An 18,440-nucleotide genomic window follows, 5' to 3' on the forward strand; every position below is an offset into this window, starting at 1 on the left:
TGTCTCTGTAGAGGAGTTTAACAACGTAACTAAAATCAATTTTGCCTCCAACTTCCCTGCAATTGTAAGTAAAGATTTATAAGTTAATATTTGTATACACCAATAGCATGATGTGATCGTTATCAAAGTAGCTTTAATTTTGAAAAATTGAAGACTGTTATACGTAGGTAACATAGTAATACTGTGTTTTAAGTTTTTTTTAAAATTAGTTAGCTATTTTTAACTGTTTCTCCTATTAACTACTTTATTTTGTGTTGACATCTAAAATGACCACAGCTACTATTTAAAAGATACCCAAAGCCGTACAAAACTACTTCATGGATTTGTACTTTTGTCTAAAAAGAGGCTAACTCACTCATTTGAAAAATAACTTAAAACCTCTTCAGGCTCAATTTTAGATTTGTTTTGACAGAAAATTGTCCACTTTATGCTTTTTCTCTTAAAAACTTAAATACAATAAACAACATAATTCCTGTACAATTAATGAAAACAGTTATTGTAAACCAACCCATCTAAGCCATCTATCTTGATTTAATTTCTATGCACCCAAGTTACACGTTTTAATGACTTACATAAAGCAAAGGTTAATGGCATTTGAAAGTTGAACAGTGCCTAATGGTTGTACAAATTTCGACAGTAGATTTAGCTAAAGCCATCTATCTTGATACAAGTTCTACTTAAAATGGTTCTATGCGCTTCACCCGGCATAATTACACGTTTTATTAGCAAAGGTTAATGACATTAAAAGATTTATTCTAAAATTTTTCAAAATAAGCCTGAAACTTAAAGGGATGTGAAGTTGGACAGTAAGTTAAACTGGTCACCAAAGTTTTATAAAAAACGTTCTCTGATTCGCTGAGAAAAATCTTCAGATGATTTTAATAAAACTTTAATAAGTGGTACAAAATACATTTCCACTTATAATTTCTGACTATATTACTCACATAAAAAAGTAAGAGTTTATATCTGAAGCTTAAAATTTTGGAAATTGCTGGTCAGAATTAGTTGCAATATTCAGGGACGCTTTACAAATGTCTTGAGGTGGATTAAGAATATTTTTTTCTGATTTTATTTCTAACCTCCCCAGATCGCCCTTTGAGGTTAGGGGTGAAGCAACTTGTAACCTTAAAACGTAAAATTATTTAGAAAATATTATTGAGTGTACAAAAAGAATAAAAGGTGTGCTAACTGACCATAAATTATTTTCTCTGTTGGTAGATAAAGTCATAAACTCATTTTTCAAACCTTTCTTTTTGTGTAATTTTCGAAAAGCTTGAAAATATTTGCAAGCAAATCTTTTCTTCAATATTAAACTTTCTTCAAATTATATTCAACATGAAATATATATAATATATAACATTTTAATCATTTCCTCAAGTTCCCCCAGAGACAAGACCTCAAAGGGCATAGCCGTTATTATTTTTTTTTATAAAAGTAGTAAGACTTTTTTGTTTGTCCGTTAAGAGCTTTACATAGGTCCTGAGGTAATTTTAGTCCCTTTTAGAAAACAGAACCCCTAGATGCTGAGCGCAGCCGCTTGTTTAGTTTGATTTAAGGATTGGCTTTGTGAAATTGGACATGTATATCAACCATAATAAATATGAGTAGAGACAACAAAGCCTTTCACGGCTTAATTATTGCAGTTGTAAAATATTTTATATGCCTCCTAATTGGAAGGCTTACTTGAACTTTTTTTTGTAGCGAAGCTACTATAGAATTTACTTGGTTTGTACTTCAGTTTTTAGTATTGCTAAGGAGCTATATATCTGCTGCTATTTAAATTTTTGGGCGAAAGATCATTACGCTAATGAGCATCAAGTATAGAATTTAATCTGTCCATCGGTCTGTCCGTTCAAGTTTTAAAATTTCAAAAGGTTTTGTGATTTATTTTAACTGTTTTTTTTATATTACAACTGAACACTGCTCTATAAGTCCCTTCTTATGTTGTCCATCTACGATTTTTTGTGCTTCGCTACCTAAGGATGTTGTCATCATTGTTTTTTATCTGATTAACGTAAAAAGACTTACAGCGACTATTTAGATTTACAGTAATCAAGTTTAAGTAGCATGGCTCTATATAAATTTTTCTTAAATTTCTCCAAAATATAGCTGTACTTGTCAAAAGCGGAAAAGTCTAATTTTAAATTTTGACATGTCAGAACCGTCCTATCAATTCTAAAGTTTATATTACACGGTTGGACCCTCAGATGTCAAAACTTTATTTTAGTGTTTGGCCAAAATGACTTAGCAATTGTATCTGTAAGTACGTCTAATAACACCCTTTGCTATTTTTAAAATCCTAGAAAATATTTTTTGCAAGAAAATTGCATAAATTCGCAACCTTTTTTAGAACTATACATAACTCGAGTTTTAAAACTTTTTATATAAAATCCTTTTTACAAAAAATATCAATAATTACTTAATATTAAACCTGAAAGAAAAAAAATCTCATTACACGTGTTAATTTGCATGTTTTAGGTCTTTTTTTGAGGAAAGTATAACTTCCACATTTTTGACAATAATATATTTTTTTAACATTTCAAAGTAAAATATAATAAAACTTAAACGATTTTTCTTGAATTATCAGTTGAAAATTTCATCAAACATGCAATTTAAGTGATGAAAATTTAATAAAATCATTTTTTGAATGTTTAGAATTACCAATTTTCTACATTTAAAACAAAATGTTAACAAAATTTAAAAACATTCAAATATATAACTTTAAAAATCAATAACATTTTATAAAATGATGTTTTAAAAAATAAATCATTAAAAGGTATTAAAATGCATTTTAAGTTGCTTAAAATTAAAACAAGAACATCTTTTTACACTTTATTCTTTGTAATAGAGATTAATCGTCATTTGCTGAAAATGAAACATTTAATAAACTAATTGAATCTTTTTGTGACCATATTTAAAATTTTTAATTTTTACACTAAGGTGTTTTTTAATAAAAATCTTTGTTAATTTCTGTTTTACGACAAAAAAAGAAAGGGACTTTTTTACTATTTCTAGGTTATCTTATGCAATTTAAACTATATAATATGAAATAAATTGTAATTGTCTTTCTTTTGAGCCACAAAACACTGTAAAATGTAACATATATGCAAAAATAACAATTTTTTTAATGAATATTATATTATCCTTATATGACATTGCGTCAGAGCTTATTCTTTAGATCATATGTTCATGAAAAGTAGCCATAACTTGGAGGGTTGCGCTATTTATTAGAATATTAAATAAACTTGAATGGTAAAAATATTAGCATATCCTTTATTAATTCAAATGCTTTAGGTATATTATTCGGAAAGTTAGTTAAAAAAGAGAGAATTTGCTGTGTATACTGTTGAAAGATTTTTTAAAAATGTGAATTACAAAGCAATCCTAAAAGATCGGGCCGTAGGCGAGTCTTAGTCGATTGGGGGGGGGGGGGGTTAATGATCACCTTTTCCAACCAATATTCAATCAACTTCTATTTAACCCTTATCAGTCGGGCGCCTGCCCCCCTATTATCTCAGCTCCTATTCGATCAGGGCTCAAAAATTTTGTGCATGTCCCCTGTTTCATAATGAATTTCCGACTATAAGTGAATCAGATTCAATTTTCGCTTCCTTCACTATTTTATTTAACAACCTTTGTTTTTAGGTCCTTTTTTATAAAAAATTTCAATTTTACCTTTTTAGTGAATCTTATCAAGTTACATTTTTTTAAAATCCTGAAAAGTAAATTAATGATTTAGATTAAAGTTGCTTAAAAATATTTTATTATAGTAGCTTTTATATCAAATCTAACGTTTTTTATGGTTCTCATTTGGAATACAAACTTTATATTATGTATGTGTACAGTATATTTTACTAGTAGCTTCGCATCTAATTATAAGGTTTAAGCAGCAGCATTAAAGTAAATGAATAGAATGACAGGAGTTAAGTAACTGTATGTCCACGCAGGGGTGGAGCATGTGCCATCTTTTAATTGGGTCTTTTAATAACAGCCAATAGCGTCAAAATATTCACACATCCAAGTTGCTACAAAAGAGCAGAAAGCAATTTTTTAGTAGATAAAAAGGTCACCACCACTTTAAACAGATAGGTGTCTGGGTTACATACACCTATGCTTATACATTTATTGCAACAATTATTATACCATAATGCACTTTTTGCAGTCTTAGCAGAGACAAGCTAGTTTTAGGCATACGGTAGCCCCAGCCACACTGCCCTTTTTGCACATATTTCAAATCATTAATAATTCCAGGCGTAGCCGTGTCACATAAACTGAAATGATAGAAATAGAAAAATTTTTTTAATCATAAACAAAAAATGATTTTTTTTAATGTTCCTAAATTCCTGATAGCAAATTTGCGTTATTGGTATACGAGGTAAAAAAAAGAACATTTAAAAAAATTATTTAAATAAAACCCAACGTGTATTGGCAGTACAAACATCTTAATGCTAGCAGACATATGTTTATCAACATTTGCAGAAAACTATTTCCACAAGAAATTAGAAATTAAATACATCAATATAAGGTAAATAGCAACATGAAATGAAAAAAATGAATTTATTTTTAATAAAGTAAAATAATGGGTCTTATCGTTTTGGGCAATGAGAGTTTATTATGGATTATTGGAGCACTATGAGTTTTAATCATATATTCCTTGGAAAACTTGAGCTCGTTTATAGACATTTATTTCCTATATAGATCTGACATGGATCTTAAAGCAATTAAGCAGGCCGTTTTGTACATGTTAAAAATTGGAAGATTTCATTAAATAAAAGTAATCGCAAATATACTTAGTAAATAATCATTTACCAAAAAAAATATTTTAATAATTTAAATTTCAGAGAAGATTAATCCTTTCAAAAAACTAAGACGACATTTTACATCTTCTGTCATGACATTTTAAAAAAAAATATAAAAAACCAAAATTTAGTATGAAAACTATTTTCATCGATTTTTCTGAAGGTATTATCGTATTCTGTGGCTTTGTTATTATCATTTACTTATATCGAAAGTGCCAAACATTGTACCCTAACTTATTCATTTAATAAAAAACCAACCGTGATTATGATTATTGTAAAAGTGAAAATCAGAAAGCGCAGCAACTCTAAAAACATTTTCATGAAGTTTTTTTTTTAATACGTTGATTAAATATTTAGCAATTTGGCCATAATATGAATAGCATATGTAAGCACCCTTTCATAATGTTTTTGTTGTGTAAAATTGGTATCTTTAAAGTGATGTCCTCAGATTATCTATCTATCTGTCTAGTATATGCTTGTGCTTGTTTTATACATGATTATTTTAGGCATTATGATACCATAAGGGATGTGCGTCAGAACAAGGGATCCATTCTCAGAGCTTCTGTCGAGTATATCAAACTTTTAAAACAAGATCTGGTAAGTTCATAACTATTTAGCTTTAGATATTTTACATAGATTTAAAGAACATTTATTCTAGTATGGCTTCGAAGACTGGATTTTTTTATTTTACTCTCTACGAAAATAAGTTGGACTAAATACCTATTATCATACTATTAATACCTATTAAAAAGACCCTAGTAGGTCAAATGGTTTACCCTGCTTTTTTATTTCACTGTTGATTTGCCCTGCTTTTGTGCAATCTAAAGAAAGAAATGTTTGTTCCACAAGGCCTCGCATCCCTGTCTTCATTTATAGTTTACATTTTTAGTTTTAGTCATTTTCTCTCTTTCTATTTGATCTTTGTAAGCTAAGACATATGTAGCTTTGTCAATATTGATCTTTATATCGTTTATGATTTATATTAATTTTAGGCAAAGCGAGTGCAATTACAAAATATATGTTCAATTCTAGAGCTTAGAAATAGGAAAATGTATCTCAAAATACAGGTAAGGAATATTTCTATAGATGAACAGATAGACATCCTATAACTATGCATCAAACCTGGAGATATAATTGCAACTTGGGTTTAACCATTAACCAACAAGGCCGTTCTCCTTCTTCTTATTTAAGTTTTCTGTTTTACAAACTTTAGGATTATTATCAAAGATAATTTAACAAAGTATTTTTTTTTGTAAAATAGCTAGGACTGTCAAGATCTCGAAACCACTGAACCGAACCGATTGATTTGTATATTTAATTTGGTCATGGGCAAGCATACAAAAAGTTATATTTTTAGTTACAATTAATAAATTTAGGATAGTATCCCCTTATCCCAATTAGGGTAAGCCGCAAGTTCTTTGTACATAGGCGCACAGTACACAACTCTTATTTTTGTCATTGTAACAAAATTATTACTTCTTTTGTAAATACTTTGTAACCCCCGCCAAATAATCTAAAATGTGCATGTGTGAGATTTCAAACCTCAACAAACAAACAAACAAATTCCATGGATAAAAGGTCGGTCATTTTTTTTGTAATGCACCTATTTAAATGGCATTTTAATTTTTCAATTAATTCTTTAATTACTCTAATTCTTTTTGTGTCCCCTTTTCTACTATTCCTATATTGCAATATTTGCCCCAAGAGGTGATCAAAAAAAAGGACCAAGGAAATCTTCAGCAAAAAAAAAAAAAAATGGGGCGGGATTTTTTTTGTTTTTGGAGGGGTTGGGGGTGTCCCACCCCTAAGAAAATAGCCTAAAACTACCACAGGACCAGCAGGTATATTCCCTAAAGAGTAGAATCCAATCGGTTCAGTGGTTACCGAGATCTTAAGGGACGGACAGACAGACAGACGGATGGACGGACAGACATAATTCTACTTTGTATTATAGATACAAAAATCCATTTTACAACTACTAAATTACAATATGTGACGTACGGACAATCCTTAATAGTATTGTAGCTGCGCTTCTAAAATTGTTTTAAAAATCTTCTCAAATTGAAAAAGTTGAAATATTTTGAATATTGATATGTGTATGCCTTGTTTAAAGTTCTAATTAAGTTTTAAGGCCGAAAAAAGTTTTTTTGTTTGTTGCTTTCATCCTAATTTAATCCACACTATGCTTTTTCACCAGTATTACAATTTTAAGATTTGGCTTTTTTCTAAATTACAAGTAGAAAAGTTTAAAGCCGGTTTTTGACATTATAAATTTAATGATTTATCCTGTAATTTAAAGGAGTTTAACAAAAAATGGTTAAGATTTTTTCAAAGAAAGGTTCAAAGTCTTTGAAATAGACGATAACATAGTGTTTTTTTTTATTTTCAAGAGAGGTTTGGTGTTCATATGACAATAATTCCTTTTTAACTATTTTTCTTTATAGAACCTTCAAAATATTCCTACACGAATTACTGTATGTTATCTACATAGTGGTTTTCCTCCCCAACTTCCCCCCATATTATTTGCATTAGTTGCAGCTTAATTAATTAGTTTACCATGCCTAGCCTAGCCTAGCCTGGCCCAGGAATAAGCAAAAATTTTCCTTTTATATCAGAATACAATACAATCATGCATTCTAACAAATTGAAAATCAGGAAAAATTTTCTTTTATTTAAAATTGAATTTTAGATTAGGTTTTTGCAAGGTCAAATGGTGCTTCTTTTACTTTGGGATGTGGCAAGAAAAGTTGGGGTATATGAAATACAAACAGACATTGAAAATATTGTTGTGATTGGAAATGTATTAAACACTTAAACAGCCGTAACTATTTACCATAATTAGTTTCTTGACAAATGGTATGCATTCAAAGGTCTGTTTTTTTGTCATGTTTCTGTTTTAGGAAATAAGTATATTTGAATCATTAACCAAGAATTAAACAAAGAATTTTATTCACTTAACCAGGGTCGTGATCTTAAAAACAAGCATTATGTAACCTGCCTTTCTATTTACCACCTTACCAAGTTCACATCACCTTATAAATCTCTGTGAACAAAACTCGATTACTTATTTTTAAAAATTATTTTTATTTGATTTGCATAGATGTCTGTGTCTAATTAACGAAGAAGTATTGTAGATAATATTAGCATGATCTTACGAGGAACAATGACAAATATTAAAAAAATGTATTTCTTGAATCGTTTAATATTTTGGCAATTTGTAATAAAAGATGCAGTGTAAATAAAATTGAATAATTCGTAAGAATAAAGTTTAAAATAAAAGATTTGTTCCAAAAAGTTTTGTTTTCATTTTTCTGTTGGATTTAATAGAATTATTAAGACAGAATGTTTTGTTGACTCTAAACTATTACAACAATTCATAGAAGTTGAATTCTTATCAGTTTCCTCGATTATACAGCAATCGGTGTTAACATACCTATGAATTTAACTAAGATTCAGTTACACTACTTGGGAAATAAAAATGATATTTAGGAGCAAAATTACACACATCGCTTGTTATATGATTGAAAAACATATTGGAAAGCTAAAACTGAATTACAATAAAAGGAAAAAAGTAAAATTGTTTGTGATATTTCATATTTATATTATATAATCTTTTGATTGGACTTAAATTACTAATTTGTGTTTTTGTTGTTAAATTTCAATTCTTGTATAAATCTTTCTTGCATTTTGTTATAAAGTATGTATTTATGATACAGACATAAACTAATTGAAGAGTAGTTTTACAGCAAAAAATGTCCAAAGTCATTGATAAAAATTCTGCTAACATAGCACAATTACAAATTAAATTCTCCCTACATCAAGGGAGAACAAGGATGAAAGAATTATCAAAAGAATTTTTTTGTGCCATTTACAAGAAACTTCGCCTAGATAAATAGCTTAAAAGATAATATAGGGCAACTCCCATAAAGGAATATGATAATAGGCGACCCCTTGTTATGATATAAACAAAAATATCCCTTCTGTAAATTATAATTATAGGTAGAAAAGTTTTACAAACCGATCAAGATTTGATAAAAGTTCCCACAATGTTTAGGCCCCCCAAAGAGATAAAATGTTTATAAAACTTTGGGGACCAGTAAAATTTACAGGCTAATGTCTCCTTCCTTAATGCTTTAAAGCCTCTTTATCGACATATAAAGGACAGGCGTACATTTCTGTTGCATAGAAAAGCATTCCTCATAAAAAAAAACAACAGAATATACAATTGTATTATTAGTTGGATATGAAATAGTAATGCATTATCTTATTTTTGTGTTCTCTGTTGATGATTAGATGATAATAAAACTGGAAATTAACACAATGTCCATGATAACGGGGATGCCAGATTAAAAAAATTAATTAAGGGCTATATTTAAGTCAAGGTATATAATCTTTACATTTATAGCAACAAATAACTTTGAATGTCCCACCAAAATACGGAGGCATATTTTGAATATTATTACGGTTTTGTGTTGTCAATCAGTGACCGCTAGGGGGGTGTGGGTGGGGGGTTAGATTTTTTCCCACCCAAAAATAAAACATTTAAAGTAATACCTGTCCAAAAAAGACATTTGGTATAAAATGTTTTATTTCAGCTGTATATTTATTTATGCAAAATTAAGTTACAGCCTATATTTCAGACCAATAGACTATTATATAATCAGCTTTAGTTTGGTATAAAGAATTATTAAAAGGCTGAAGAAAATTTTCCTGGTAAGAGAAATGACATAAAAAGAAAAGTGCTTACTTTGCGTCTTTTTTTTTGCAAATAAAGGTCAGAGTGGACTTTGTTTTCTAATTCTTTGTTGGAGCATTTATAAAATACACAAATAAATAAATAAATTATGCTAGACATTACTTGTAATTAATTAAATTTTTGCTAGTTTTTTAAAAAACATTTACAAGTTATTAACTTCAACTTTTTTACTTTGCCATAAAAAAATTATATAAAAATTTTGTATGGTTGTTAAAAAATATAATTACATGGCATCCATGGTTTTCAGCGGCATCTAATTGGCGCCATTAAGCGTCTCTAAAACTATAAAGCCTGAGCCAATTAATATATGATGAAAACTATTTATGCAACTGCTAATATTTCTTTCATAGCATTACTTTTTTTGCAAAACGTAATGTTGATTTATTGATAAGATTAAGTGATAGATAAAATCAATTTACCTTTGGGCATTAAAAGTAAATTTTTTGATGCATCCCCCCCCCTCACCCCTCCTATTTTATAATTTGTTGATAATTAGGGGGGAAAGGGGAGGGGATTCGTAGTTTAGTGGGTAGCCTAACCAATTCGGGGACTTTGAGTAAGTTTGAGGGAAACCACTAGTCAATTATTTTCTCTTCTACTTCAACTTTTCTTTATGATTTTAGAAATTAAGATTTATTAACATTATCTTTAAAAACTATAAAAATAAACTTTTTAAATTGCAATAAATCTTGTTAAGTACTGTATTGTCTCAAGAAACTGCTATAAAATCAATTAAAATTACAAATATTTCTTTCTGCAGTAGTATATAAGAAAGAAGAACAAATAGAAAGATATTACAATGCAATGTCTAGATTGTTTTTCTGTTTTATTTTTGCACATCAAGATGTCTAATTGTGCTAAATAAATCTGCACAATAATCTAAATAATAAAAATGTAAATTATTCAATGTGCATCAAATAATCAACAATTAGGCATTTTTTTTATTTTTCCTTAATTATCTGCATAATTTTACTTTGCACTTTAACCTTTGTTATGATCTTAAACCTACAAAAAATATTTTTTTTGCGTTTATGCTACTTTTATTAATAATATTGAATTGCTCAACTAATCTAAATGTTTGCTCAAACTTAATATGTTATGTCAAAACAAATTAATAAAAAATGGAAGATTTTTGATAATCTTTTAAACTGTTTGCATGAAAAGTGCATAAAATAAACACGAATATTTTAAATATACTAAACATAAAAAGAATCGGCGGTAATTTAATTTTAAAAGACTTCTTAATAAAAACTGAACAAGACTGTAAATAGCTACCCTAAAAAGCAATGATCAGCTATAAAAAAAAACTAATTTATATTAAAGACTAGTTGCGTCATGGAAGGTCAGAAGATAGCCTTAGACCACCCATAAATAAGTATATTATTTCCTGATATGTTCGACCAGTATTTTCTGAGATCTTAAGCTTCAAAAACCCTACTGATTTATATTATAGAAGAATAATATGGTAAAAAAAGAATTGAAAAGAATTACTTGACATCCGCGTATTATTATTTAGGAATACGAGGAGAAAATGAGAAGCTATGGTTTGCATGTTGAGAGCTTCACCTTGGATTCTATTGATGTTAATAGAGTTCCTAACTTTCCTAAACAGGTACGAGGTGTATAAATTGACTCTTAAGCTCTCTTACGTGAAACGTTTATATTAGAAGTCATGTTACTTTAAACCTTGATGGGCATTTTATTGTTTTAGGCTAGTTAAATGACTTTGAAAAACAAAAATTGAAAAAATAAGAATATTTAAACGAGGTTTAATTTATCAAACTTATTAGAGTAATTATGCTATCAAAAATTTAACTATAATTCTGATAAATATTTTAAGGAAAAGCAGACAATTGGTCAGTATTTTTCCAGTGTTGACTTGGATTTTGATATGGATGATCCAGTAAAGCTGGATACAATGCTTTCCTCACCAAACCTCCCTTTTTCTCATTCTGTTAATCCAGGTAAATATTTGAAGATGACTAAAGTCCCTCCAAAGATTATGACGTCATACGATAAAATAGCCAATGAGAGGCCAGTATACACTGTAATCGACCAATGGTAAAATTTATGCTGTCCTCTCATTGGTTATTTTATCGTATGACGTCATAATCTGTGGAGGTACTTTAATCATCTTCAAATATTTCTTTAAAATAAAAAGGACTTATGTGTTTGTGATACTTGATAAGTTAATATAGTTCCATTTTTAGAATTCATTACTATTTATGTAAAATTTTATTTAATTTACAACATTTTAAGCCATTTATTCCTTTCTAGTTCCTTCCTGGACCTTTCAATTATCTTTTTTTACAATTTCCTACTATTTTTATACCTCCAACAGAAACATATAAAGTGCCATATATGTATTACAAGCAGCTTCGCTCCTAGCCTCAGGGGCTTTGCCCCAAGAGGTAATTAAAGAAAAAATAAATTGAGGGGGGGATTTTTAATTTTTGGGGGGTTGTATATATGTAGGCATATTCCCTAAAGAGGAGAATCCGATCGGTTGAGTGGGACAGACAGACAGACAGACATCATTCTACTTCGTATTATAGATATGTTTGTCAATGCTAAGTTTCAACCGCATACCCGCTACTTTATTCAGGTTCTGTGATCCCCTCGTCTACCTCGTCATATCTGACCAGTTCAACCTCTTCATACCTTCCAGGAACACTATTAGAGATACAATAAGATAGTATTTTGCATGATATACGTATACAAGTTGTCGGGATCGAGTCTGGACAATATTGCGTGCGCTGTCTGTGAAATTCTAAAATAGTATTTTTCATATTTCCCAAGTCGAGCAGAGTGTGCTAAAACAGGGTATTGACACACTCTGCTTGACTTGATCCAAAAAGCTTACTACTTTATTTGATAGGATACCCGGCATTCTCATCAATAAAATGTATTACTATGCACCCACAGATAGGACTCTAACACAAGGGTTGTGCAATCAAATAGATTTTTAAAAATTTAATGCCCCTGGATATTTTAAAACTGCCTTTTAAATACATAGTTTATAGTATGATACAAACTTAATTATATATTTTAACGTATATTTCTAATTGCTGCTCCGCCAGGTTCTGCCTCAAGCTCATCCCGTAGCTCTTCCGTGGAGGAATCAGCTGACTCTAACATCTTATGACAATCACAGCAGGGACCAAAACTTAAAATTATTTTTGTTTAGCAATATTATTTTTTAGAATTCTACCCATACGTTTATTATTGTTTTAATGTTATAGTCTTACTAGAGATCTTAAGTAGCATATTTATATAAGTATTGATCTTTAGAAGAGAGGTTCAGCGGTTGGCAGCTCCTCTCGGCGTAACTCCACTACAGCCGTCGGCGGTAGATACACAAAAAACACCACAGTACCCACAATTCGCGCAACTGGTGGCACTCGGGGCGGCGGTGTAAACGGCACAAGCACTCGGGGAAAGCGTGGTGGCGGCGGTGGTCGGGGCAGGCGGCGTAACAATCAAAATTGTGACAACACCGCCACTGAAAGCAAGCCAGAAATTATGATCATCAAGAAGCCAGTGCGGTCAAATTTTTCAGCGGTTAATGGATCACGCGGGTCAGCGGTAAATGCGGGAGAATATATTTCCTTAGATATGACAAAAATATCGCCATCTCCGATGTTTAGCCTGCCTGGACTGGAGGGGCCCAATTTCAGCAGGAGTGACAGTGTAAATAGTAGTTTGAGCAATAGCAGTGGCTTCAGTAACAGCAGCAATAGAAGCAGTCCTAGCAATATCAACATCAGTGCTCATAGCAAAGGTAAGCGCTATTTATAAAATTTAAAAAAATAAAACTATAAAATGGCCAAGCATGATTTAGTTTGATTCCAAGATTTTCCTTAACTTACTTTGTTTAACCCAACGTTTCCACAGGGGTCACAGCCAACCGTCCCTAAATGTTAAAATTTTTAATTATAAAAGCGTAAAACTTTTTTTCTTTAAAAATTATTAGGCTTTTTTACATCATTTTATTGTTTACTATGTAGAATCCTATTTGTATTTACCTTCTAATCAAAACAAAAATTACAAAAGTAAAAGTCACTCTATCAAACAAGTTAAAAAGAATACTCAAAAAAGTAAGCTGTAACCAATTTTGTTTCTGGTTAAAAAGTTTCAAAGAAAGTAGGAAAATAAGAATACTTGTACCCATTTGACATTTTTAAAGACTTGGCGCCTAAATTTGCGGTTCGATTATATGCTAATACCTAGAAGAAAATTGATCTAAAACCTATTTTATTACAGAATTACAGTTGTACAAGAAATATATGATATTTATTATGATTTTCACTTATTTATATAATAGCGGCTACGCCCCTTGATGCCTCTAGGATTGAGGAGTTGAATTCGATAACCTATTTCTTTTTATTTTGAGAGTAGGAGATTTTTAATTTCAGCTTTAAAAAAATGAGATTACTTTTTTGGGGTGGGTAATTTTTTTTCTTGGGAGGCTGGTGGTACCTTCTCCCAAAATAGTTTTAAACCTTTCCAGGGCCTATGAGAAACTATCTTGTAATAGAGAAACATATCGGTTAAGCAGTAAGCGAGATCCATCGGTACAAAAACACAGATAAACATTCTGTTACTTATAATAAGGATTATTATTTATCCCTTTATTTGAAAATAAATCTGGGAGAGAAAAAAATATATAGCCTGACTTTCAGACAATTCCAATTACATACAAAATTGGATCTCTACACTTTACAACCGGGACATTGGTTTAATTATTAAAGACCCACCAAATAAGCAGGTTTAGAGAAAATATCTGCAAAGATTGTTGGCAACTTTACAAAAATTATTAGCCTTGATTTCCATTTCGAAGGTTTATAGTATATATAGGTTCTGTCTGAAGGTTAAGATCTCAGTAACTGCCTTTGACCAAAAGGTGTATATTTCAAATAAAAATTGACTAAGAAAAAATTATTGATATAAATATTGGACTACTGTTTTGTATTTTATCCTTGGAACAGATAGATAGAAACCCGCACAATATTTTATATTATTTTGTTTTGCTTATATTTTATTGTTTACCTATATCAATGATACATACGTAGATTGTAAAAGGGAAATAAAAACTGCAATTGTAAAAAAGGACATCGACATAAGATTTTCCTCATTTTGAGAAAATACAAAGAAGAACGACGTCCGTCCGTCCATATGTCTATCTGTCTGTCATACACTTTATTCAAACTTAAAACAAAAAATGACAAAATTGTTGCTGCTCTACTGAAAGGCACTTTAAGTTTTTCCTTAAAATGAAAATGATATTTATTTAGAAACAATATCAAAGTCCCTGTAAAATCCTTATATTTGAAATTCTCAATAAATTAAAGTTTTTAAAAGTTAAAAGATAAAAATTTTGTTTTCACAGAGTTGCTTCTCTACTTAAAATATGATATTTTTAGATTCAACAGTGAACAGCTTCAGCCTGCATCACCTAACAACAGATTCGCACCACCACCAACATCAACAACAACAAGTATCTAACAATCCACAGCAGTTGAATGATAAATCCCTCATCCTTCCCCCTCCCTCTTCTGGGTTAATGTTCACCCTAGGGGGTGAGGAGCTAGCGCCCCTGTCTATTTTGGATGATAAGGTAATTTTAGAATTGAAAAACTTGTTGCTTCGCCCCTAGCCTCTAGCCTAAAATAGCCTAAAACCACCCAAAGACATTTATAAGGCTTTCCAGATAATTAAAACCCCTCCAGACCAGCAATTTCCAAGATCTTTAGCTTCATACAAATAAATGTTAGTACTTTAAATTAAATAATAAAATTGCCTCTTATTAAAGTGTTAAATGTATTTTGCCTGATTCTAACATTAGAATTATGTCCAACAACTTAATACTACCTGAAACCTACATATATCTTTAAACTCGACTACAAGAATAACACTGACTGACGTACATACTAACAATAATGGAAAAAATCTTTTTCTAACTTTATTATTTTCAATGATTTCAAGTACAAGTATGCTAAAAAATGTTCATAGAAATAGTTTTGAAAGTGATGCAAAAACAAACTTTTGCAATTGAGAAATTACTCCATATTCTATCTAACTAATTTTTGTACTTTTCCTTTCAGATTTTTGCTAGCAAATTGCTTTCTACTCTTTTGTATTGATTTAGCTGTGTTAATTGAAAACCCAATTGAAAGTCAGCACATTGTCCCCACCCCGTGAACTGAGTTACATATTCTTTTACTTTAATTTTAGACACGACATTGTAAAGTGAAATATTTTGTTATAAGGAAAAATAAATATTTTCTATATTTTAATTATTTAATGTTTTTACTTTTTAGGTATCCTTGAACGAGTATATGAGCTTCTCAGGTGAAGATAAGGCGTTTAGTCAACTAGAACCAGTACAGGAAAAGATTATTAACATATAGCTTAATGAAAAACATATTGAGAAAGACTAAACTACATAACTTTTGTGTCACTTTTAAGGAAGACTTTTCCATATGACGTCATAAGATGGAAAAGAAAAAGGAAAGGGGGGAAGAATATCTCTGCAAAAGAGATGGGAGAAAAAGGGAATCGTCTTCCTCAAAAGTGACACAAAAGTTATGTAGTTTAGTCTTTCTCAACATATTTCATGAAGAATTGTAATAGAATGATCAAAATCAATAAGCCTGATAATAATATGAACCAAATACCCTTTGCTTTGTAAAGATCAATTTAATTTAATGATTTTTAAACTTTTAACAGTATCATTATCTTTCGGAAAGTGGAGAAGACGTTCCATCCCCCCCCCCCCCCCTCCTTCTCTGACCGTTGTAGGTTTAAACTTAGGGCCATGGAAAGAAAATTAAGTTGCGCGTTTCGTCTCATTTTCACAGTAGCGTTTGAAAAGTTATTTTAGGTTAGGTAAGTGTTTATGATTACCCCGCAGGGTTAGAAAATAGGCCAACTCAGGGTTAGGGCCCCCCGCAGTGGCTATAAATAGGAGAAAAGCTACTGTGAAAATACGACAGTATACAAAACTCAAATTTCATTGAATTGGCTCTCCAATAAGACTATTATAAATCTTAATATATCTTTGCTGCCTATAGGCCTCTGATCACTCAACACATATGGAGCATGATGATTCTTTTAGCCAGGATTTTGAAACACTATCACAGGTTCGTATTACCAGGGAGGGGGCGATTATTATGCTGTTTTTTTTTCACTTGTCCGCAAAGTCTTATATTGATGTTATCTTATTCGTTGACGACTGTTATTGGGTGGTTCGTTTTTTTAATGTTCAAAAGTTTCAACCACTAATTGTAATCTAAAGAAGGGGTCATTTTGTGTATCACCACTAGGTATGTACACCAGTTTATAGGCCCTATAGATTCCGTGTATTCTAAAGCTTTGTTCGTTAACTAGATACGCGTGAAAAAAAACCTTCTGTTTTAAATTTAGGAAAATGTTTAGTGAGAATGAAAGACATGCCAATAGTTTTAATAAATTGACTTTGTCACCTGTCATTTCAATTCTTACGCTCCTCTGATTTTTTAGAAACAAATAACCTTTGGTTTATTTTTTTCTTAATTTTTTTATTTTTTTATTTGATATTTATTAAAATTTTAGGTAAGCGAAGGAAAATTATTGCCAATCGAACTGGAAATTCCCGAGGCCAACCTGTGTCCAGCAGAAGTGGTGGCCTCCTCCAATCCTGTGTACACCTCCTGCACCCCTTCCTCCTCCTACACCTCGTGCTCTCCCCTGTCCTCGTCTCCCCCCGACACCACCCTGTACACATCCTCCTCAGTATCTGGACAAACAAACAATGGAACTAAGATGACCGTTGTCGCTGGCAATAAGGTAAATTATACAACAAAAAACGATCTTGGTTATAGTTTGTTTCTTTACCCCCGCATAATAATGAACTAGTCCCCAAAGTTTTATAATAACGTTTTCTTATTCGTTGACTCAACAGCTTTGGGGACTTTTATTGATTTTTGATTGGTTGGTTCATAAAGTTGAATGTCCAAATGTTTCACCCACAATATGTAATCTACAAAAGGGGTAATTTTGTGTATCATCATTGGGGATGCAATTAATCGGCCATTGTCTTATCTCTTTAGATCCCCGACTTGAATATTGGACCTATTGTTGCTATGTCAGATGTGTGATAGTATCAAAATCTTCACCAGTTAATGATCCTTAACATACACAAAGACAGTGTTGTCTGGTGGATGTTAACATACGTACCTAATACTCTTGAAAAATAGACACAACAAATAACCTTTAATTTTCAGGTGACCGCCAGAAAGGTAATCATCCTGGAAGAGCGCAAATCCCTTGGAGCAGCCGCAGCAACTACTGGAAACAATGGATTCAATGATAATGGTACTGACATCACGGATGGCTCTACTGCTGATTTAGGTGACAAGATGTATGTTAGTCTGTAAGTTTTCGAAGGCAAATTTATTGGATTTTGCCTCCAAGTTTACAGCCTATTAAAAAGGATTAGGGTGCATTTTATCTTTATTTTTCTGTATTGTATTGCAAAAAAAGCATGCCATATTTGTAATAAATAAATTAAAGAATTAAATTTCAAAATAAAAACTATTTTAAAGGTTAAATTGTAGACAAAGCTCCCTGCAAATTTCTGTTAAAAATACTCAAACGGCAATTAAATGATCTGGTTTGTACTGTACATGGATATATGTTTGGTTAAATAAAAACAACAATATCTCTTAGCATCTTAAAATTATGAGCTTACAATTAAAATTTTGTCATACATGAAAAAAATAAGAGATATTTTTGTAAAGCAAAATGGAAATAAGTTAATAGTAATCAAAATTTGAAAGCAATTAAATGTAAGACTCTTCTTTATAAAGTGTTTATGTTATAATTATGTTTTTACAGGGTGTGCA

The 18,440-nt window shown here is 30.7% G+C and overlaps 2 protein-coding genes across 2 annotated transcripts in view; both read left to right on the plus strand.

The window, feature by feature from the left end:
- LOC145314902 (transcription factor EC-like) overlaps positions 1-12,246 on the plus strand; it is a 52,347-nt gene extending 40,101 nt beyond the window's left edge. The window contains exons 6-10 of the mRNA XM_080154978.1: positions 5,306-5,396; positions 5,792-5,866; positions 11,072-11,167; positions 11,396-11,519; positions 12,161-12,246. Of these exons, the coding sequence (XP_080011104.1) occupies positions 5,306-5,396; positions 5,792-5,866; positions 11,072-11,167; positions 11,396-11,519; positions 12,161-12,246 (472 nt within the window). The remainder of the gene's footprint in view (positions 1-5,305; positions 5,397-5,791; positions 5,867-11,071; positions 11,168-11,395; positions 11,520-12,160) is intronic.
- A 13-nt stretch (positions 12,247-12,259) lies between these two features.
- On the plus strand, positions 12,260-18,315 carry LOC145314903 (uncharacterized). Its single transcript, XM_080154979.1, has 7 exons — positions 12,260-12,268; positions 12,847-13,336; positions 14,979-15,172; positions 15,876-15,942; positions 16,627-16,697; positions 17,149-17,382; positions 17,820-18,315. Exons 1-7 carry the CDS (start codon positions 12,260-12,262, stop codon positions 17,970-17,972), a joined length of 1,218 nt encoding a protein of 405 aa, XP_080011105.1. The 3' UTR covers positions 17,973-18,315.
- The last annotated feature ends 125 nt before the right edge of the window (positions 18,316-18,440 follow it).

Source organism: Acartia tonsa, chromosome 3 (genome assembly GCF_053477335.1).
Source record: "Acartia tonsa isolate MP-2025a chromosome 3, ASM5347733v1, whole genome shotgun sequence".
Classification (NCBI taxonomy): Eukaryota; Metazoa; Arthropoda; class Copepoda; order Calanoida; family Acartiidae; genus Acartia; species Acartia tonsa.

What these genes read in the sequence shown, in the direction of transcription:
- LOC145314903 (XM_080154979.1), top strand. An exon ending in TGTCTATTTTGGATGATAAG is followed by an intron (nt 15,173 to 15,875) that starts GTAATTTTAGAA and finishes TTTACTTTTTAG; the next exon opens with GTATCCTTGAACGAGTATAT. An exon ending in ATTTTGAAACACTATCACAG is followed by an intron (nt 16,698 to 17,148) that starts GTTCGTATTACC and finishes TTAAAATTTTAG; the next exon opens with GTAAGCGAAGGAAAATTATT.